Source organism: Mobula birostris, chromosome 24, assembly GCF_030028105.1.
Source record: "Mobula birostris isolate sMobBir1 chromosome 24, sMobBir1.hap1, whole genome shotgun sequence".
Lineage (NCBI taxonomy): Eukaryota > Metazoa > Chordata > Chondrichthyes > Myliobatiformes > Myliobatidae > Mobula > Mobula birostris.
In genome coordinates this window covers 33,811,877-33,834,573 of record NC_092393.1, presented here as the reverse complement: position 1 = coordinate 33,834,573, position 22,697 = coordinate 33,811,877, and the positions used below count along the sequence as shown (strand labels likewise).

Below are 22,697 nucleotides of genomic sequence, written 5' to 3'. Positions count from 1 at the left end.
ACTGAAATTTCCTGTTTTAGGGTTATGGGCAAAAGCATGAAGATCCGAGGGAAGGTAAAGGACAGGAAATCAATGATAAGTTTAGAACACTTAATTATTGCATAAATATTGAAATAAAACTCTTGGTAAAGGAAAAAATCATTAGTAATTACTTTGAATCTAACTCAAGGTTTGGTTAATTCTCTCAATTTGGACAGCAATTTTTTGTTCATGCATCTCAGTTCATTTAATTAGACTTTGCTGAAATATATCTATATACTTAAGATGGATATAAAAAGGCTTGGTAATATATTAAGCTTGGGGATGGGCTTATTCCGGTGGTTATTTATATTTTGTGTCAATATTAATTTGTCCTTCTACCTTGTTCTGTTGCAAACATTGAAGCACTTGCACAGAACTTGAAGAACATCAGTGAGATTGTGTGCCTTCATAGTAGCAACTTAATTTTGCAATGGTGCTGTGAATATTTTGCAGGGAAATATAGTTGACCCCAGACAAACATATCTGTAAGGCAATGTGACTCTGAAAAAAATGTAGCACTGGCACCACAAAACCATCCAAGGCTCTATTTGTGTTATATTATGGCTCTGGATCAGCAACTCAAAGATCAGGAGTCCAAATCACATGATAAGCTCTATATTGCACTAAACAAATATAATAATTAAAAATTGTAAACCTTTTGTATAGCTGAAATGGCTTTCAGGAGTATACCATCTCTTCTTGGCCTATGTGCGACTAAATACGGTTGTCTTTTATTCTTGTGTGAGGTAGTCAATAAATGCCATTGTTAGTAACTGAAACTTTTTTTCAGTTGATCACTATTTAGTGCAACAAAATAGAGATATGTATGGAGAATATTTATCTATTTTCCATTAATATTATGTTCTGCAAATCTGGCCACATTATGATGTTGCCATTCATACCAACTATATAAAAAACATTAAATGATAATACATTTCTAAATAACAGTGATTCATTAACCCTAAACTAGCTCTGTTGTTCATTTGAACTTGAAGAAGCCATGCAATAATACGAAAAGGCGGGTGACAACTGTGGAGTTGTGATTCTCCATGACTCCAAACAGAAAAATGAAACTATGACTTTGTTATTCATTAGTTATGGTCAGCTTTAGTCATGATTATACATATATCAGTAATTAATATGAATAAACTAAAACCAAGACATATACTGTATCATTCATGCATGGTGTTGTGTACAGGGAACACAACAGACCTTAAGACATACTTATATGTTACTCGGCCCATTGAGTCTGCTCTGTCATTCCATCATGGCAGATTTTCTCACATAAGGGGCCCAAAACTGCTCCCAATACTCCAAGTACAGTCTGACCAATGCCTTATAAAGCTTCAGCATCATATCCTTGCTGTTATATTCTAGTCCACTCGAAATGAATGCTAACATTGCATTTGCCTTTCTTACTACCAACTCTACCTGCAGGATAACCTTGAGAGAATCCTGCATGAGGAATCTCAAGTCCTTCACGACCTCTGATTTTTGAATTTTCTCGCTGTTTAGAAACTAGTCTACACCTTTACTTCTTCTACCAAAATGCATGACCATACACTTTCCCAACACTATGTTTCATCTGAAACTTCTCTGCCCATTCTCCCAATTTGACTAAGACCTTCTGCAGGCTACTTGCCCCTCCATCTATCTTTGTATTGACTCTCAACTTGGTCACAAAGCCATCAGTTCCATTATCCAAATTGTAGATATATAACGTGAAAAGAAACGGTCCCAACACTGATCTCTGTGGAACATCACTAGTCACTGGCAGCTAACCAGAATGGGCTCCCTTTACTCCCACTCTTTGCCTCCTGCCTGTCAGCCAATCTTCTATCCATACCAGTATCTTTCCTGTAACACTATGTGCTTTTATCCTGTTAAGCAGCTTCATGAGCAGCACCTTGTCAAAGGCCTTCTTAAAAGCCAAGGAAACAACATTCACTGACTCTTCTTTGCCTCTCCTGCCTGCTATTTCCTCAAAAATTTCCAACAGGATTGTCAGGCGAGATTACCCCTTACGGAAACCATGCAGACTTTGTCTTACTTTATCATACGCCTCCAAATACCCCCAAACCTCATCCTTAATAATGGATTGCAGCATCTTTCCAACCACTGAAGCCATGCTAACGCATGTATAATTTCCATTCTTCTGCCTCCTTCCCTTCTTAAAGTGTGGAGTGACATTTGTGATTTTCCAGTCCTCTGGAACCATTAAAAAAAAGTAGTGATATTTGAAAGATCATTATTAATGCCCCCACAATCACTTCAGCTATTTCTTTTAGAACCCTGGGTTGTAGCCCATCTAGTCCAGGTGACTTATCTACCTCCAGACCTTTCAGTTTCCAAAAACACCTTCTTGATAGTAATAGCAACTGTACTCACTTCTACCTCCGATAATTTTGAATTTCTGGCATACTGCTAATGTCCTCCACAGTGAAGACTGATGCAAATGCATATTATGCTTGTCCCCCATTACTACCTTTCTAGCATTGTTTTCTAGTTGTCCAATATCCACACTCGCCTCTCTTTTACACTTTATACATCTGAACAAACTCTTGATATCCTCTTTTATATTATTTACTAGCTTACCTTCTTATTTTATCTTATTTCTCCTTCTGGCTTTTTTAGTTGCCTTCTGTTGTTTTTTCAAAAGCTTCCTCCTCCTCCTCTAAATTCCCACTAATCTTTGTTATATTATATGCCCTCTCCTTTGCTTTCATGTGTTCTTTGACTTCCCTTGTTAGTCACGGTTGCCTCATCCTCCCCTTAGAATACCTCTTTGTCTTTGGGATGTATCTATCCTGTACCTTCCGAATTGTCCCTGGAAACTCCAGCCATTGCTACGTTGCCACCATCCCTGACAGTGTCTCCTTCCAATCAACTTTGGCCTGCTCTTCTCTCATGCCTCTGTAATTCTCTTTATTCCACTGTAATACTGATACATCTGCCTTTATTTTCTCCCTCTCAAACTGTAAGATGAATTCAATTATATTATAATCGCTGCCTCCTACGGGTTCCTTTACCTTAAGCTCCCTAATCAAATCTGGTTCATTACACAACCATTACCAGTGCAGGATTGCCTTTCCCCTAGTGGCTGAACAACAAGCTGCTCTAACAAGTCACCCTGTAGACATTCTACAAATTCCTTTCTAAGGATCCCTCACCAATCTGATTTTCACAATCTGCCTGCATAAAAGAATTGGGACTGTTTTGACCTTTACTTAAATTATTGATCATACAGTAATTTCTCTACTGCTGATAGATTGTTGAATGTGAGCAGTTCTGGTCAGCCACTTGCAGGAAATATATCAATAACTTTGAAAGACTACAGAGAAAATTTACACAGATGTTGCTGGGACGTGAGGAGATAGGTTGAAAAGGTTAGGATTTTCTTCCCTGGATTGTTGGAGAATGAAGGGATATCTTACAGGGATATACAGAATTATGAAGGGTCTAGATAGGGTGGATGCATCCAGGCTTTCTTCCATTAGGTTGGGTGAGATAAGAACTAGAGGTCTTATGCTTAGGGTGCAAGGTGAAATTTTTAAGGGGAACCTGAGGGGAAGCCTTTTCTCTCAGATGGTGGTGCAAATGCGGAATGAGCTGCCAGTAGAAGTGATAGGTGTGGGTTCAATTGCAACAATTAAGAGAAGTAGGTGCATGGATGAGAGAAGTTTGAAAGGCTATGATCCAGGAGCAGGTAAAATGGGACTAGACAGAAAACCAAGCTGGTATGCACAAGATAGGTCAAAGAACCTGTTTCTATGCTGTAGTGATCTATTACTCCATGACTCTATAATGGAACGGTTTTACATTGGACAAGAACTATATCAACAGTTTATACTTCAAGAAACAGAGTCAGAAGTGTGCAGACCTTAAGAAGGAGTATGAAACACAAGCAAATTGCCAATATTAAAGCAGAGATTGACAGTGAATGGAACTAGATAGCTCACAGACTAGTTAAACTACGAAAATAGAGTGTTTGCAAAGTTAACTGTGCTACGTCAGTGGAACTTTGTGCTAAGGGGGAGCGAATAAACCCAGTAATGGGAGAAACTATGCTGCCACTTTCCACTTCCTTCCTCGGTTACTGATGGGATGATTTCAAGTGAAAGGAACGATTTGTTAGCAGAGCTTTTGAAGTGAGATATCATCATTACCACTTTACAATGTCATTGAGAAAGTACATTACCCTCCCCACCCCACCCCCAACCCCAGCAAATTGGGTAATCATTCTAAACACATGTTAGCAGTAGTTATTGACGATGAACTGAATGGGTGAAAAAACATATACATCAGTATGGGGCCTCAGAGCAACAACTACTCATAAATTGACACAATTCTGAAAAGAGAAACATGCAGAAGGTCAGAAAAGTTGAGACTTAAGACTCCATAGCTTGCCCCTGTGAAGCTTTTAAAACTATAATATGATTAAATTTGAGTTGCCATGCCAACATACCAAATACATTGCAATTTAAAAACAAGCAATATTTTCCAGTTAAAAGCAATGCAACTATTCAGGTAACTCCACATCAGCAAGTACCTCACCGAAAAGTAACAACTGATGAATTCTAGCAATAGAGGACACTTTATCTTGTATTTGTTTGGACAGTTAAGCTGATAATCCCTAATAAAACAGTCTTGGTTTTGCAGGACTTCAGAACTTTGATGTTGGTCCAATTTGTTTACAATTAACACCAAACAAAGCTACAAAATTATGTAAAATGACAGATCTGGAGCAATTTCAATGCTGTGCTCAGTTCTCCACATTTTCTAGTAAATTATTCCCTTTAAACCAAGAAAAGATTAAGAAGAACTACAAGCCAGTAAACATCAACAGTTAAAATCATTGCCCCCATCCTAATGATGAAATACATTCACACAATATTTAAATGTTGTATGCTGGCCTTCATTAGGAGCCAATTTTTTAAAAAATTATCCATTACAAATTCAAATCTCACTATAAGATTAAATACAGGTAAAGCATGAATGCATCCATTTGCTAAACATATAAAATGACTCATTAAATCAGTCTAAACTGAATCCCTTCAGATCACTGTTTACCTTTAGAAACCAAAGCAAGCAAATGTTTTGTGATGTGTGTGTGGTAACATTGTTCACATAACATGAAAGGAATGTGCAACAAAGGCAACTTCAGTGACAACATGATGGATGCAATGAGTGATGAATTTTGTCATAAGGTCCAGTTGTGGACAACTGAAATAATTTCTTCAACTTCTTCAATAATTAAGTCATTCTGCGAAAAAGGGAACACTCCATGGAATTTTCAATGTGTATACTATTGGGATCTTTTTTCATCTGGTACATCACTTTCTGTCATTATGATTGATGATTAAGTTTGCTTATTTTTTAGGAAATACTGTTCATGAACCAAGCCAGATAATCACCAAAGCCTCTATTATGTATAGTTGCTTAATCTTCTTGGGAGCTTGTACTTAATGTATTTTTAGTAAAGTGTGCAAAGGTCATGTTTTTTTATTGCAAGAGGTCAGGAAGGTGATAAAGAGGATATGTAATGCAAAAGGCTGAAATTACCATTTATGTTTCACCACTAAGAATGATGTTTGAAGTTTTCATTAGCATTTTCATGAGTTGTACAGATTAGCCTCCTACTGAAAGTATTACAATCTTAAACAATGGTATTAGCATTTAAACAAATGACAGAAGATGATAATAAATTTTATATTAATTCTATTGAAAATGGTACTGTGTAGAGGCACAAAAAACACCTTATGGTGTCATTTAAAAACGGTCATAAAATCAAAGTAGTTATTTTGATTAAGGAAGAAGTCTATTGCAGACATTAAGATGACTCATCAGAACCAAAGCAAATGACCTTCATCCCTACTAAAAAAAGATTTTTGATTACTTTACAAGATGATATATAGATGCCATTCATCTGTACATGCCTCATATTATCAACATATTAAAATATTGTACAGCTGAATCAATTAACCATTAGTGTCAAATTTAAATCTAGCTTCATAATGATCTTTAGAAGCTACATAACACTAGCCAACTTCCCAAAACTCTATTTCCTTTGATTTATCCATTTGCTCACTTCCTGAGAGCTACTAAGTAAAGACTCTTACCCTGGATTTCAATAAACATCCTAGCATTATAAAGCTCCTTATTGATTAAAATCAACATGATCCATCCCGGGAAGTGAAATTGAGCTGGCGATGCACTATGCACTTGTCTTTTTTAGTGTAATTGCATGTTAGACTACATGAAAGCGTATAGCTCCAGAGTAACTGACGGGGACCAATTAGATGGGACCAATTGTCAATTTGATTGACAATCCATCATTGTTGATATTGTTGAATAGGATAAATAAAAAAAACTGTAATATTCATCTGAAGCCCTCCATGAGTTTGTGCACAAAAATATTACTATTAGGTTTACACTCTTGCACTGAAGTTGTAAACTAACCTGTTTATTGAAGCTTTGATAAACTCTGTTTCCTTTATTATCCTATTACACTAGATGTGAAAACCATAGCAGCATTCTTTTAAGTAATTTCTTTTTTTGAAATAAAGTGGAACCAGATTTTCAGCAATCACAATATTTTCCTTTTGCAATTTCAGTTAATTAGTTTTCTTCTCTTTATTCCTCTTCCAGATCAGCCTTTTCTCCATTTGTCTCAACTTGTGCGGTAATACTTTTTCATCTCCTGAATTCCACCCCATTATAGACCTTCCTTTTGGTTTGTTTCTCTGCATTGGTCCATTTAAATATAACTTCCCCCAATTCTGATAAAATGAGGTCACCGTCAGAGTTTTTTGTCTCCATCAATGCTGCCCGATCTGTCGAGCATCTTATACCACTTATGGTTCTCACTTCAGAAACAGACTACACTTAAAGAGACAAGCTCCAAGTCAGTTTTAGCAGATCCATCTTCACCATTCAACTGCTGTTCTTTTTCTCCATTTGTGTTGATTTAGTAATAGATTTAACTTTAATAAAAGCTAAATCATTTAATCCTTCTTGTCTTTCTAAAGCATGATTAATTGATTGATCTTTGCACTAAAGAGAAACATTTACTGATTCTTTGGGTCTTAATAAGAAGTGCTGTAAACATGAAAGTAAACTGGTTGTGCACGCTCTGAAATCTCTTGTCATGCACAAATCCTCGACTGGATGGCCCTGAATGTCATTCCAATTGTTTCTGTATTATCGTTCCACCTGACAAACTTCACTGCTGATTTTCTACATAATTTTTGAGTCTGTTGCTTTACCATGCCCCATAGAAAAATTTTCTCGGGCAGCTATGTGTCTCTATGTGAATATTAGCATAAGAACATGTCATCCTCACAACCAATTCAAAGTGAAAGTGAATGATTTGTCAGCTGTTTTTGAAGTGAGATATCTTCATTACCACTTCACAATGTAATTAACCAAGTACATCAGTTCCCTCCTCAGCCACACAGAAAAAAAATTGGGTAATCATTCTAAACAGATCAAGTCTCATGTTTATAGCAGTGGTTGTTCTTCTCCACACATTGTGGCACATCAGGTAGCAACTGCTCTGTTTCTTTAGCATTTTTTTTTACAAATTGCTAGCTTGACACAACCCAGCATGGATGGGGAACCAGCCAGATTCAAATCCAGGACCACTCACCTCAAAGCCTGGTGTGGATACCACTACACCACCAACCAGCGTAGAAGTAGTTATGGGAGAGGAATTGAATGTGTGAAAAAACATAAGAATGAGGCCTCAAAAGAGTAACAACTCAGAAGACGACAATATTTTGAAAGAGAAAACTACAGTGGGTCAGAAAAGTTGAGGCTTGGACCTCAAAGCTCACCTCTGCAAAGCTTTTAAAAATATAATTAAATTTGAGTTGCCATGACAACATGCCAAATACATTGCAATTTAACAAAAAGCAGTATTTTCCAGTTAAAAGCAATACAACTATAACCTAACCTCAGCAAGCACCTTGTCTAAAAGTGGCAACTGGTGAATCATAACAATTGAGGATACTTTGGCTTGCATTAGGATGAGAATAACCGAATCCCTTATTAATGACCTACATAAAGGTGACACTCAACTTGTAAGTGTAGTTTCAGAAGAATAGACAAGAATAGACAAGGCTAATACTTGGTACTTGAAATTTAGCATCAAGCTGTAACGTGATGCTTTTTTCTTTAAGCTAAATTATATAATTGTAAAGAGCACATAGACACATCTGGCAATTTAAAATAACTGCTGCTGGAAATCTTAATTGAAAAAGAAAATTCTGCAAACACTCTGCAGGCCAGACAAAATCTGTGGAATGTGAAGCAGACTTATTGCTTCAGATTGAACTTTTCATGAGAACTCATATTCTGTCTGACCTGGGTTTTCCATTTTTATTTCAGAGAGGCTTAAGGAGCTTAGTCATAAAACTTGTGGGTCACAAAATAATTTTACAGACAATGAAATATTATTGAAGTACAGTGATATTTGTAATATAGGAAATGCTGAAGTCTGTTTGCATATCAGTATTGGAATGGATATAATTTTCACCTTCAAAATTGGAATTTTAATCCAATTGAGACAGCAAGAGCAGTCTTCATTTAAAGTTTCATTGAGACATAGCATATTCTGTATAATTGGGCAGTATTCTCTCAGCACCACACGGAAGTTTCAGTCTAAATGTTTTACATAAGGCCCTCTGGAATAACACTTGAACCCAGAACCTTCTGAACTCAAAGGCAAGACTGAACCTGAGATAACTGCTCACCTCAAGAATTCTTAAAGTAAGGACATCACAGACAAGACAAAATCTGCAGATGCTGGAAATCCAAGCAACATGCACAAAATGCTGGAGGAACCCAGCTGAGTCCTGCTGAAGGGTCTCAGTCCAACACGTCAACTGTACTCTTTTCCATAGATGCTGCCTGGCCTGTTGAGCTCCTCTAGCATTTTGTGTGTGTTGCATGAAAGTGAGGACATGCTGCTCAAAGTAATTTCTACTTGCAGGATGTTTATCACATTGCTTTCACAACACTCCAAACTGCTCTACAGCCAATGAAGTGATTTTGGAAATGCTGGCACTCAGTAACATAAGTGGTTATACACCTGATAAATGATTTTATTTCATTTGGGATTCCACACATAGAAAGTTAACTACTTCTTTTAAAGAGTCCATCAGAGGTCTACTAAAATGATACCTGGTATATGGAGAGACAGGCGAAGAAGCAACATTTCAACGTGGAGCAGAGTATAGTCAGAAGAAATTTCAAAAGAGGAAATTTGATTATGAAGATTTTAGATGATAAGGGTTAGTAACCAGATGGCACAGATTTTCATCAAAGAACTTGAGCCAATACAGCTAGTGATTTTGATCCAGAAATTCACTGAAATGGTTGAGAAATCAATAAACAGGAAACTCCATAAATTTTAAGGGATTTTATGGGGGGGTGGAATAGAATTGTAGGATATCAGTTAATTCCACCAAAGAAACAAGCTACAAAGGATGCTTAATTCTGATTGTATGACAATAGCCGAGGCTGTGAAGACATGTGGAGCCAAAGGACCTTGGTGCAATCTAACATGAAAATTGGCCTAATGATGAGTGAATCACTAGTGGGAGACAGCTGTGATAGAAGAATACCCTGTCATGATTCATTCTTCAAGGAGAGAAATAGGAGATTGTTATTCCTGCATGCATGACAAGTGCCACACCTGTCCCTACACCTTCTCCCTGGCCACCATCCAGGACCCCAAACCGTCCTTCCAGGTGAGGCGCCACTCCATTTGCAACTCTGTAGGGGTTATCTATTCTACCTGGTGCTCTTGCTGTGACCTCCTTTACATCAGCGAGAACCAATGCAGACTGGGGAACCATTATGTCTGCTGCACGAAGCAAGATCTCCACGTAGTCACCCATGTCAATTCAACTTCCCAATCTCATTCTGATGTGTCAGTTGATGGCTCCTCTACTGCCACAATCAGGCCACTCTTAGGTTGAAGAAGCAGCACCCAAAACTCCAACTGCATAGCCTCCAACCTAATAGCATGAACACTGACTTCTCTAACTTCCAATAATCTCAGCCCCTCTTGTTCTTTTTCCATTCCCCATTTTGGTTACCCTCTCACCTGCCCTCATCTCTCTCCTCCTTCCCTTTCTTCCATGGTCCATTGTCATCTCCTATTAGATTACTTCTTCTTCAGCCCTTTACCTCTTCCATCTATCACCTCCCAGCTTCTTAGTTCATCCCTCCTTACCCACCCACACACCCACCTTCTCCCTCACCTGGTGGGGCCTATCAACTGCCAGAATGTACTCCTTCCCCTTCCACCTTTTTATTCTGGCTTCCTTTCCAATTCTGATTCAGGTCTCTGCCCAAAATTCAACTACTTTTTCCACTCCGTAGATGTTTGCTGATTTGCTGAGTTCCTTCAGCATTTAGTGTGTTACTCAAGATTTCCAGCATGTGCAGAATTCTTGTCACAGAGTCATAGAACACAACGGCACAGAAACAAGCCCTTTGGTCCATCTAGTTCACTCCAAACCATTATTCTGCCGAGATTGTCTCAACCTGTATTAATGGAGAATCAGAATCCAAAACATTGATTCTTGTGAAGATTATAGATGTTCCGCGTTCTTGAAAATTTAGACTAATTTAAGACCAATCATTGCCTTTCTGACTGTACAGAAAAAAACAATACACTTTGAAAGGGGTGGTTACAGACGTATATTGGGGATATGAGACGATCTTTGCATTTAAGGCTACACCATAACTAGAATCTCTACCACCATTCGGCTTCGGCGATCCCTCGGGATGGGGGATGATAAGCTTCCGCTCCGATTTTGTGGGCTTTGAAATGGCTGAGGAGGCCAACATGGGTACCGCAGAATACTCCACGGATGAGAAAGAGGGCGGCTAGCCTCCATTCGACTACATGCATTAACAAACCTGAACGCAGTCCGTGTATGCTGTTGCTCCTCTCTCCAACCGGCTTAACACAGATGTTTAGTCTATTTTTGTTCAATTTGGAGGTGGGAAAAATTAAACCCTAAACCTGATATAGGAAGTGTGTTTGCTGACTTTATATAGTTGATGCTCTTTTATTTTTCATTTCTTCTGCTTCAATCAAAAATATCTTTTCTCTCAAATCGTGAGAAGTGGGTGCTCACGAGGAATGACTCCCTAGTGTGTCTATTAATGGTTCTCGTCGATCTACCGGCGTTCAGCATCTAAGCGTTAATCTGACGGCGGACTACTAGACGGGCATTGCAGGCCTTTGGAAAACCTGTTCTTTTAAGACGATTAAAAAAAAAGCTGATACGAAATAAAATCCGTACAGGTTCACAGATCTCTCATCTCTCCACCCCCTCCCACTCACTGCTTTCATCGATTCGCCCGTGCAACATGCATAAGTTGTCACAGCCGCGGAAGGAGTCAGTGAACGCGTTAAAAGAAACTCCCTTTGTGCAGCAGTTCTTTTGCTGGGGCCATTTTCTGCACGTCACTGTCATGGTCACTGTGACAGAAATCAGCAGTCATTCTCCCTACATGTCAGCGCCGACACGATTAAACATTGCAAGGGCTTTATCTGCACAGCGCCGGAACTAGGAAAATAAATTTAGCTTTCGACCTCTCGCCAAGTCACGGCCAGGCACTGTCTATTTCACCTACTGCTCATTTGACCTGACACCACATGTTCCTTGCCCCGTTCGTACCCAGTTGTATTAACCAGCATAATGACGAATAACAACCTCCCCACAGTGGCTACGGCTGCTATAATGTCCATTCCACTTGGCGGAGATAGAGACATCCACCCCCACCAGTTGGACTGCAGGAGGGAATGGGCACTGAACCACTGCCCTTCATATACCCTCATCAATTCACTGCGCTCAAAAGGAAGCCTTCACTGCAGTCACTAAAAATGTTTCTGGTGAAAGGAAGGATTGATTATGTTTTCACTTAAGTATTCCGCTAAACAAAGAACGGAATTAGAAAAAATGCTTAAATAAGTAATGTGTGGCTTTAAAGAGGCAGGGTTACTGCCAGTATAAATTATCCACTGATGGGTTTTTTTTGCGGTTTTATCTTTTTATCTCGTATTAACTTTTATGGTGGCCGAGGAAAAACCGGGAAAGTAGCTGTGGTGTAATAACGGAACCGAGGAAGGGCTCGGACGTCGGTAGCTTTGTTTTGCACCACGGGGAACATACGACGGGAAGGTAGAAGAGACCCCGCTCGTGAAGCAGGAGTATAAAGAAGACAGGAGAATGAATAGCTGAACACCGATAGTATGGCCTTGCTACTGTTGAAGTGAACTCTAGCGTCTGTGTTTTCTTCATGGAGCTCTCGGAAGGCCAATCGGAAGCAGTCGGCTCTCTCTGAGAGCGCCGTGGATTGCAGTGATGGAAGCCTATCACATTAACAGACACGCACAGAAATTAATCCGAAACGCAGGTTCTCGAGAACACTGTACGGAGGACAATGTGACTGCACTGCCCACCAAGGCATTCGGCAGATACCAACAGAGATTATCATTTCTCCTAACTACTTTCATTTTTCCTTTGCTTTAGACTTTTATTGAGTGTTGTACTTCTTTCCTGTACTTCATTTTATTGGAGAAAACCGCTCGGTGTATCATATTTTAGCTATTGATTTGGCATTTCCAGTCGTTTGATGAGAAGCCACAACAGGACACAAGTATGAGTTTTGTCATTAGGAAAGTAATCTCACAGAGGTTACACTTCATCCATTCAAAGGATTCACACCAGCACTCTCTCGAGCGTTTACGTTTAGTCCTATGGCATTAATTGACAATTAGTTATTAATTAAACAGCCAGTTACGCGTAATTACTTAACTCATTAAAATGGCAAGTATATTTGAATGATTATCTCCTGCCCACCCCCCCACCCGCCGATGTTTTTAATTTTAAGAATACATTCCCTAACCTGGTGAATATTTTTTTTAAATTGCCGCCTTAATTTGGCGGTTACCTATATAAATAATATATTTAAATTAATGGACACAGCTTTATCTGTGGCTTGTCAGAGCGAGATAAAAAGCGGTTTCGGATCTAAACTTCAGTCAAACCCAAAAATAAATAAGTAAATAAATTCAATTGAAAACACCAGCCAGATTGCCTTGTTTTACTACGCTAGGGGCAATAAAGTTGATCAGCTCCAAGGAAACATGAAAGGCAAACGCTTTACTGTTCAGCAGCAGTAAAATTATAAATCCTTTCATGATAGTGAGCGCCAATAAATGGTAGGGTGGGACTAACCCTACCTCCGGATGACAGAATTTGTGCAGCGCCGGATTATCCGATGGTTAAATCTCACCGGTTTCGCCGGATTACACTTGAAACACCGGAACTCACAGATTTATTTGATTGCGGCGTCTTGTACTAAAACAAGAGTTATGCAAAACTCAACCAGAAACTAGTTCTTCAAATCTACAACATATATTTAGAGTGCAAGGAGTTGCACGATCAATTAGAGCAATTAAACTCGAAATTGCCGGGGAAAGTTCCTGTCGTTATTTGTGCCGAACTGTGTGCCCCAGAAACTGATTTTGTTCTATGACATTGCGCCCCGGGCTGATATTTAGGACCAACACTTTCTCCAGCGATTGTTGGTGAGGTTTACATTTTAGTTTCAGAAAGACTCCAGTGCAATAAAGTCGCGTTACAGCGAAATGGACACCACCTTTATAAGGAGTGTTATGTTTTATGGTTTTCACCTCTGAACATCTGGCCGCTTCCCCAAAATTTCAATTGCACTATAAATATGCATCCACAGACAATGGAGGATAATTCTTCCAGAGTGGTGTGTTGATGCTCCTGATGATTTCAGACTCTTTGCGCGATTACTTTATATGGAAGTTCAGAGAGTCCCGTTTAAATGTCCCCTGGTTTCAGAATATCAGCCGTAGACAGATATGCGGGTTCTGAAAATCATATTGGCAGTACAATAAACTTGCTCAATTCCCAACTATCTTACTTTGTAAAATATTGTCAATTTACCCTGTTCTGCGCCGGTTGTCAATATTATTCTCTGTAAGCTCGTAGGAATTCACAATTAACATTTCCTCCTGCATTGAAATCAATAATGTTGAATCAGCAACTCGGTAATGAATATGAAATAAGATTCCAGGTAAATTTTGTTTCGAACCTGTTGATAAACTGTCGCTGTCGGTAACCACTCAAGTATTAACAGTGCACAGAAAGCATGGCGATCAGATGGCCTTTTGGTACACAATTGATATCGCGCCTATAATAATGGCAATGAATATAAGACAGAGTTCAAACTGTCGCGCTTTAAGTAGATAATTAACAATACACCCAGAGTATGTTTATTGCTGCAATTTAGACGGTGGATCTGACACAACCGCATGAGATTATAACATGTAAGCTCGTTAAAAAAATCGATTTACGCCATTAACGTGGAGCTGTATCGTTAATGTGTTGGAATGATTTAAGTATTTTCCCTGGATATGTTACAAGCGCAAAGACAGATACTGCTCCGAGATCTGAAAAGATTATCAAAGGCACGCTGACTGTTTTTCCTGACTTAGTTAACATAGTGCACATTTGGTAGAGTTTTAGATTTGAACGTTTTCACTTGCTCGCGGCTGGTGCAAGACCTTTTGTTTATATACAGAGATGGAAATTTGTTCTTACCTACACACTCGTTGGACTCTCTGGCCGTGGCTCTCTGCCAGGGTCGGTCGTAGTGAAAGGGCTTACATCGGTCACATTCTGGGCCCGCAGTGTTGTGTTTACAGTCACAAACCAGGTTGCCATCTCGATCCTTAATGCACCTGGACGCGTGGCCGTTGCACTTGCAACGGCCGCCGACCTGTAGATCGGAGACTGCGTAATAATAGGACTCCCTGGCTAGTTCCGAATCGTCTTCATTCTCATCGCCGAAGGTATGGAGACGGCTGAAGGCCACCTTGATGTCTGTAGCAGTGACCCAGTCTTGAAGGACAGGGCTGTTGTCAAAATCGTGCGCCGAGGGGCGACCGTCCAAGGTGCTGAAAGCGATCAAGCCCCCTGTGAACGGATGCATGTCGGTGTGGGAGTCGGTGCAGATGGCCTCTTGCTCGTTTTGTTTTGTGATTACAGCCTTGTTGGGTTTGTTGTACATTTTTCTACACTGAGTGGAATAGAACTGAAAGGGCACCCAGGATTTTCCGTAGTCCATCGATTTGTAGATAGCCATCGATTCTGGTCGCGGGGAGCAGAACTGCAGACTGACGTACGTGACTTCGAATTTCTTGCCCAGAGAGAGAGTCAGGGTTACATTTTGAGGGTACTGGATGTAATTCTCCGACTGCCAGCAGGTTAGGTTGTGAGGATTGTTGAGATCGGTCAGGTAGGCTGGCGGATGAGCCTTCTTAGGGTCCATGGCATCGCAGATGTGACAATTCCTGAACCGCTCGTCTCCCTTTTCCGTCACCACACAGTACCTCGACGCGGGTTTGCCGCAAGTGCTGGAAACTTTCACTTCCTTGCCGAAAGCGGAGTTGACGAAGTCAGGGATACAGCGCCTGGGGTTGCTGTTCTCATCGTAGCAGGGATCTGGGGGAGTCTGCTGAGCTGCGAACATGCTCATACCATATCCTCCGCGGACTCCTTCCACCAGGCAGCTTAGACCCAGAAAAGCGCATGCAAACTCCCAAAAACTCAACAGCATTTTGTTCTCCCTTCACAGTGTAGCCTCGATACTTACGACGAAGGATCCTAGTTAAAAAAAATACAGAAACGCAATGCACAGTAAGATCAGTTATCATAAATTAAAAGATCAAAAAATAGTTTTCCAATTTCTGGTAACATTAAGTTTCAAGATTCCTTTTCATTCTTTCGGTGACTATACTGCGTGGAGTGTTATCTGTAAAACGCTTTGATTGAAAGCAGAACAATGCTAAAACCGATGCCCTTTTCTTTAGCTAAGAGAACGCTTTCTACACTGTGCATCAGTCATTTCCATACCCCGGCATCGAGGAGAGTCTCTCCTCCCTTTGGGACTCTCTGTCTCTGCGCCTTGTGTCTGCATAGAAAGTGAATGACGTGCACAACTCTTGCTAGCTCGAGGTCATTCTGTGCCCTTACGGAGAGTGTCATTCCACACACAGAGGGAGCGAAAACAACGACATCCACTGGTAGTTTATCAATAGCAAGCAGGCATTCTTTCACATGGAGCTCCAGCCACAGAACGAGCCCAATTAGACTGTTTACAGCCTCTGCAATCACTGAACACGGCCCGTTCAAACCGCTGTTGTTTGATTCTACAGAATGGGGATCCACATATGATAAATCTATTTTAATGAGAAAGAAATGTTTAAAACGGACAAGAAGCAACGTGAAATAATGGCGGGAAATGATTACAGATGGTAACTGCTGTGCAAAAATATACCCAAATATTAGCAATTCCGTGGAGATTGCAGGTGCGAACACAAATACAAGAAACAGGCAGACGGTTGCCAATGTCATTCTGCTTTGCCTCTCTATTCTCGCCTCTTCAGTAGGATACTGGGTTACGTGGTAAATCCATCTTTATCTTAAGAGTTGTATATTATTTTTCGATCGACAATATATTACAATTTATACACTCCCTACATCAGCAGAAATCACGAGTTTATTTCATGGTCAAATTTCCTTCCTTTAAAAATCTGTGGCAGGAGTGCAATGAAGACTTAAAATATGATGGTTTGTGCTTAAAATGGAGTAACATATCCTCAAAGCATTTATTTGGTGTATAATTAGATTCCCTTCAATACCCACGCGTTTCCATCGTGGAAATTAGAATACGTGATTATGTGTCGCATTACATACCAAGAGACCGCTGACATAAGAATATCAAAATTATTTCTCAAACTGTGAGTACGACTGAAAAACGAAAACTATGCCTCACACAACGTATAAGATCACATAAACGAATTGATTTCCCCTAGCCACCTGTCGTTTGTTTAGTTGCATGTTGTCTGAAAAGCAACTAGGCTCGTCCAAATGCTGGTTTACGGTGTCATCGGTATCGCCCCCTCCCAATTAAGTGGGATACACAGAACTGCCAAAGGAAGCCCTTTACAAACACGACTTGTTGGTCTAGAATTTAACGCATATCAAGATACAACTACAAAAAGTGCAATTAAAATGTTAATGCGTGTAATAATGGTCGAGGAAGGCATTCCGCGCCAGTTTTGTTACAATACAAAAGGCTGCTACAAATTCACATGTAAACGATGATTGACACTGCAATGAAATTGTTAACTCGGAGACAGCGCAAGGCCGCTTCCAAAAAGTTGCTGAATAAAAAAAAGTGCTCACGCAGCCCAAACAAAAGCGAGAAAGGAACTGCAGTTTCCAGAAGTATTTCTTTATACATGCAGCCTTAAACCCCTGCTGAAAGGGTGTCAGAAATTATCTATAAAGCAATTCTAGTATAGCTGCGCATCTTGGATGCTGTGTGCGTGTGCGTGAAATGTAGCTGCGTTTCTGTTTCTAGGTAAACCACATTAACTCGTTTGAAAGTAGATTATTGTGATCTTGCTTGCAAAGTAAGGTGGAGTGGTGGGGGTAGGGAATCAAGAACCTGTTATTGTGGCAATCAGAACTACAGATTTGGACTATGCAAATTTGCTTCGACAATGCTTCTGTGAGGCTCTGCTTGAAAAAAGGAGGCTGAATAAATGGGCTGTTGTAAATTGAATTAGTCCCTGATTAATCTCGCCTCAGTCCTGCTCTCTCAGTGGGGTGGCTTTGGGATTCCAGCCGCTGTCCCCGCAGGAAAGCCCCGGCTCAGCAGCGTGGCCTGTCCCCTGTCAGCATGCTGCAGGATTTGTTAACTGTTCACCGTGAAATAGCCCATAATACCTTACCCAAATCGTTTTTACAACACCATCACCCCGGACTCATTGGGGTCGCTACCTAGATCCCAATTAGGAAGAAGACAAATCATTAACACTAATAATAACAGCTTGTAACCAGGGGCCATTTAATAAGAAGAGTCTGATTTTATTTTCGTAATACACCTACAATCAATTGATCTTTTAAAAGTATTTTAAATCAAAATTAAAACCAGAAGTTCAAAGGGTTCAATGTATGTTTGAGGGACACAGTATTATATCCCAATTTGAGGGTTAATGGTGACAGAATTTTGTATTGAATGATTTGGCATTAGTTCGAAACATTGCATTGTCAATCCGATAACATTTCTGAGCGTGAAACCATTTCAAAGGCTCCACTAATTGAAAAATCTGTCGGCAGCATCTATTGAAATAATTCATCTCCTTCTAGATATCTTAATCAGCAACGGTTAAACGCGTTGATGTGACCCCTAATTTAAGGTAAAATGAAAATGTATGCAAATAAAGAACTTCAAACAGAAGAGAAAACACTTGCAGCAGGAATCTAATAATTTGAGTGAAGTTATTGCGAATAATTTATATTAAGGATTTAAAATACTTGATTTATTTTATCGAATTACATCGATGAAAACTTTCGGCTCTTGATTCTTAAACAAATGTACCCCAACCCAAGCCGCAAGGACAAATAAAATTTCACTTTAAATTAAACATTCTCTTTCGGAAACAGTTTTGCATATTCGATAAGACCTGTGCTTCATTTAGCAACTCGTTTTAATCAATGAACACATCCACTAACATTTGGAATCTATCCGGTTGAAATTTACAACGTTTAAAAGTACAGTATATTAAAATTAAGTACACTTCTGTAAAATGTGTTCTTTAGTTTTGTAACTCACCAGCTAATTAGATGGTCGGTCGAACTCAAAGCAATTTAAACAACAAGCTGCTGGGCATCTGCTTAAAAACACAAACTTTTTGATCGAATATTTTCCCGGTTAATTATTGTAAAATGAACGAGTTGTAGTGTTAGTCCCCTGTTCCAAATAGGCATTCAGTTTAATCAACCTGGTAGTTGGGAGATTGCCCTCAGTGTTATATTTATTTAACAGCAGCGGAAAAGTGACAGCGTTATCAATTCACATTTGACCGACTCGTTCCTCTATGTTTTACAAATGAACTTTCTAAATATAGTTTACTCCCAGTTTATATTTTATAGGAAAATAAATTATGTTTCTTAATTTAGTGTACAATGAAATTTCGATCTACTACAATAAAAAACTTATTTATTGCTCAGCATATACAGTACTGCTCTTCTTCCCAAACAGAAATGAATGTCATGAGAAGTTTACCTGGATGGAAAAAAATGCAGACGCTGAGAATTATGGTAATTCGGTATGAATTAATGAATCAAGTATAAATGTAGATAGAGTAGATCGGAAACTTTTAAATAACTATTTAGCAATTGGAGAAAAAGTCACTTTTTGCCATTGGAAATCTGCCTCATTGATGTGGTAGCACAGGTCTTATTGATGTATTCTTATGCCTATTATTTGTCCTTACGGTCAAAGCGGGTGATTTTCACATCAGCCGTATCTGGTCTCAGATGCACACAGTGAATATAACACAAGGGACGAGCCAGATGACCCCTCTCCAATTTGTTGATGGCAAGAACAATGTTCGGCTTGTCCAAACACACTGAATTGGCTGAGCACTGTATTCCAGCCTCGCACTCTGCTGCAACTAAAGACAATCAGCAAAACGTTTGTTCTGCCAGGGAAAGCGGGACCAGCTTTTGTGCAGTGGTTCTTTTTTATTTTACTGGAACTGCACAAAGTTAATGTAAATGATAAGGCCACTGAAACGTTTCAAAGATTTTCCAATCGGCTGTAGTACAAAACAGAGCACAACAAAAGTGATTCTATTCAGAATTAATTATAACCGGGGGTTTTAAAAGGCGTTTCATTTATTGACTTGGGTATCGAAATGCAACCGTGTCTTATCGTAAGATTCGGCTCTTCTTTTATTGCACTTGGTTAAAATGACAGTTTACTGCAGAACTCATGGTCATCTTTGTGTACTATTCAGCATCGTACAAGCCTTACTTTAGAAGTAAGCACGACTTTTCAACAACCTTATCATTAACCAAAGTTGTCATTTTGATGACTTTACTTTGAATCACTCCTTAACATTGATATAGAAAAGGACCTAACATCTGAGATAATTTACCATCGCTCAGGGCACATAACCTTTGTTTTATGATTAGGTCGGCCTTCATTGAGGTGGCTGCCTGCATATTCTTTACCTTTAGTTGTAAAACCAGAAATCGGATAAGCCTTTTACCGAATCATTGTGAATTCCATCCCGGTCGATAAAAAAAATGAAGAGATATATCAATGAAGCGTATCGAAACTGAAGATGAAACAATCGGAGAGTCATCCCATCCTTTTTTTTTGTTGTTACAGCTTATTACTGTTATAATAATTCAAAGTGTGTTTACTTCCCACCTGTGAGAACAGGCGGATAACCACACGTCCATTTACTGTGTTGATCGAATTTTACCACCCCTCCCCTTTAAATTATTATGTATTTTGGCAGGTTGGATAAAATTAAAGTCCACATCTTTCAGTTTGCAGGCCACTGACTCTCGCATAAGCCAATGCGCAAAAACAACTTTCCAAATATCCGCCAATATTTGCTGTTGTGTCGCTTTTTATTGAAATGACAACTGTAATGCTAATTTTTACAAGATAAGTCTGTGTCATAAACACTATCTATTCACTTTTTACTGCATGTGTAGATTAATAAATTGCCTGTGATTGATTTTTTTTACTATACTGAGAACATACCTTTCATCATACCTTTCATCTTACGAATCCAGGGATGAACATTTAAAGTTACCTCGCGTATTTTTTTATAGATGTTACTATGCTCGTTATGTTTTAAGAAGATGCTATTGATCAAGAGTGGAATATGCGCTCGCGTTTCATGCGCATTAATGAAAAATTAAATGAACTATATTTAACTTTCGGCTTCATTCTCTTGGCGGATGTGTTTCTTTTTAAAACATAAAATGTCTCTAATTTAAAACAAGTATATCTCGATTTCTGATATCCTGCGATTAGTATAGAACCAGAACCCTGTATGGGGCAATGCGTCAAAATATAAAATAAACTCCCCCCTCTCTCTCTCTCTCCCTTCTTTTCTCGTTTGTGTGTGTGTTAGAAACACGAATTTCCAATGGAACAGGCCTCGAACTCAGAACTGGCTAGAGCAGACTGATGGGTCGCGTGATTCTCCCTTCACACCCACTACCCCACCACGTAAAGGTTACTTCGAATGAGATGAACATTAGATCGTGTCAGAATTAAATTTCCCTCTGCTATATTAGTTCCTCTTTCCCTCAAGGTGCGTCAGCAATACAAGTACGAGGCAAAAATAAATCGGAACATCCTTTTAAAGGCAACCTTCGAAAGTAGGTTGAAAGTAGGTTGCATTGGTATTGCCCAATTTAAGGACTGCAGGGTCGATTGCACTTTCTAGCAAATGAGAGTCTTTGAGGGACCAGAGGGCTTTCAGCACTCCATCTTTGTATCATCCCCTTGGGACTTGGGAGGCCGATGGTCTCTTCTCGCTTGAAATGCAGTTAATACGCAGATGCAAAGTTAGCTTTCTATGCTATTTCCCCTACAGACCAATCTCTACCACACTGCTACGCACCCTTGTGTGAAATCCAGCCAGCACCCTTCCCCCACCCCACCCTTACACCCACCATCCCCACCACACACACAAAAAAGTGCTGCTAAGTAATTGTAGGGTTATGGAAATCCGCGAAGGCCTGTTTAAATAAGCAGCGAGTAATCGGCGGCGATTTATTCCGCGGACTGACAGTTCCTTTGAACAGTAACGGAATGGTATTTTCTGGCTTTTTGAAAGCTTTTCTGAAAGTTTTTTTTAGATGAGACTGTAGGGATGAATGCGGGCATTATGCAGCCCAGTCGCTATTCTAAAATGCCAAATTAATTACGAGGAGCTGTTCAGTGCGAGAGACCCTACGAGGAAGCTCCGAAGTGAAATTATGTGTTTTAAGAAAGATTTAAACAAACACCCTCTTCAAGAAGAACAGGGACTAAACTTTCAATTCTGTGGAGATACCAGTCGGTGCACATATTGCAGCGAGAGCATTTCCCATTATTTAGCATTCTAAAGGCTGCACACGTGTTTGCATCCCATCTTTGACTGCACAGCCTTCAGCTATTAAATATGTCAAGTTTGGACCAAGCGGCAGTCTAAAACCTAATGGGTACCAACCAAAACCATTTTCTATCTAATATGTACGCTTTTCGATATGTCGACTTTCCCCTGACAGAAGGGGAAAGAAGAGTGGTACTAACCTGAATTTTACAGCCGACATCAGTGTTGTACCCAGAACAGATACCCGCATCTATCGTCTCTTCTGGATAACTTTCTTTTGGTCAGTTTGCCAAGAAATCTTTGTTGTGTGGTTTCGACCTTCTCTATAAACTCTGCCAAAGTCAACACGCCAATGTTTTTGCTAATAATTTCATTTTAATGGAAGGGAGGGGGCGGATCTCGGAGAACAAGTTGAAATCAACCGGAACGAAACGCCAATTGTCAGACTTCCTCAGAATTTTATCCTTAGAAATTTGTTTGCTTCGCTACATTAATGAACAAACGTAACTTTGTAAAACGACGTTTCAGGAAATGCAATCAGCATACAATTAATTACCATACGCATTCCCCTAAAAACAATAGTTTTATATAGATACAATTGCAGTTTTAAAAATAGGCGCCAAGTTCAGGTTGGAAA

General features: G+C 39.5%; 1 protein-coding gene across 5 annotated transcripts in view; it reads right to left on the bottom strand.

Annotated features, from left to right (window-relative positions):
- The window catches only part of LOC140187179 (netrin-1), a 204,273-nt gene extending 181,991 nt beyond the window's left edge, over positions 1-22,282 (bottom strand). For 2 of the 5 annotated variants that reach the window (XM_072242223.1, XM_072242227.1), the window contains exons 1-2: positions 15,996-16,098; positions 14,682-15,746 (exon numbers count right to left, since the gene is read on the bottom strand). In XM_072242223.1, the coding sequence (XP_072098324.1) occupies positions 14,682-15,699 (1,018 nt within the window). In that variant the 5' untranslated portion in view covers positions 15,700-15,746; positions 15,996-16,098. Of the gene's footprint in view, positions 1-14,681; positions 16,099-19,429; positions 19,452-22,260 lie in introns of those variants that run through there. The other 3 variants (XM_072242225.1, XM_072242226.1, XM_072242224.1) reach the window with 3 other exon arrangements.
- Positions 22,283-22,697: the final 415 nt, after the last annotated feature.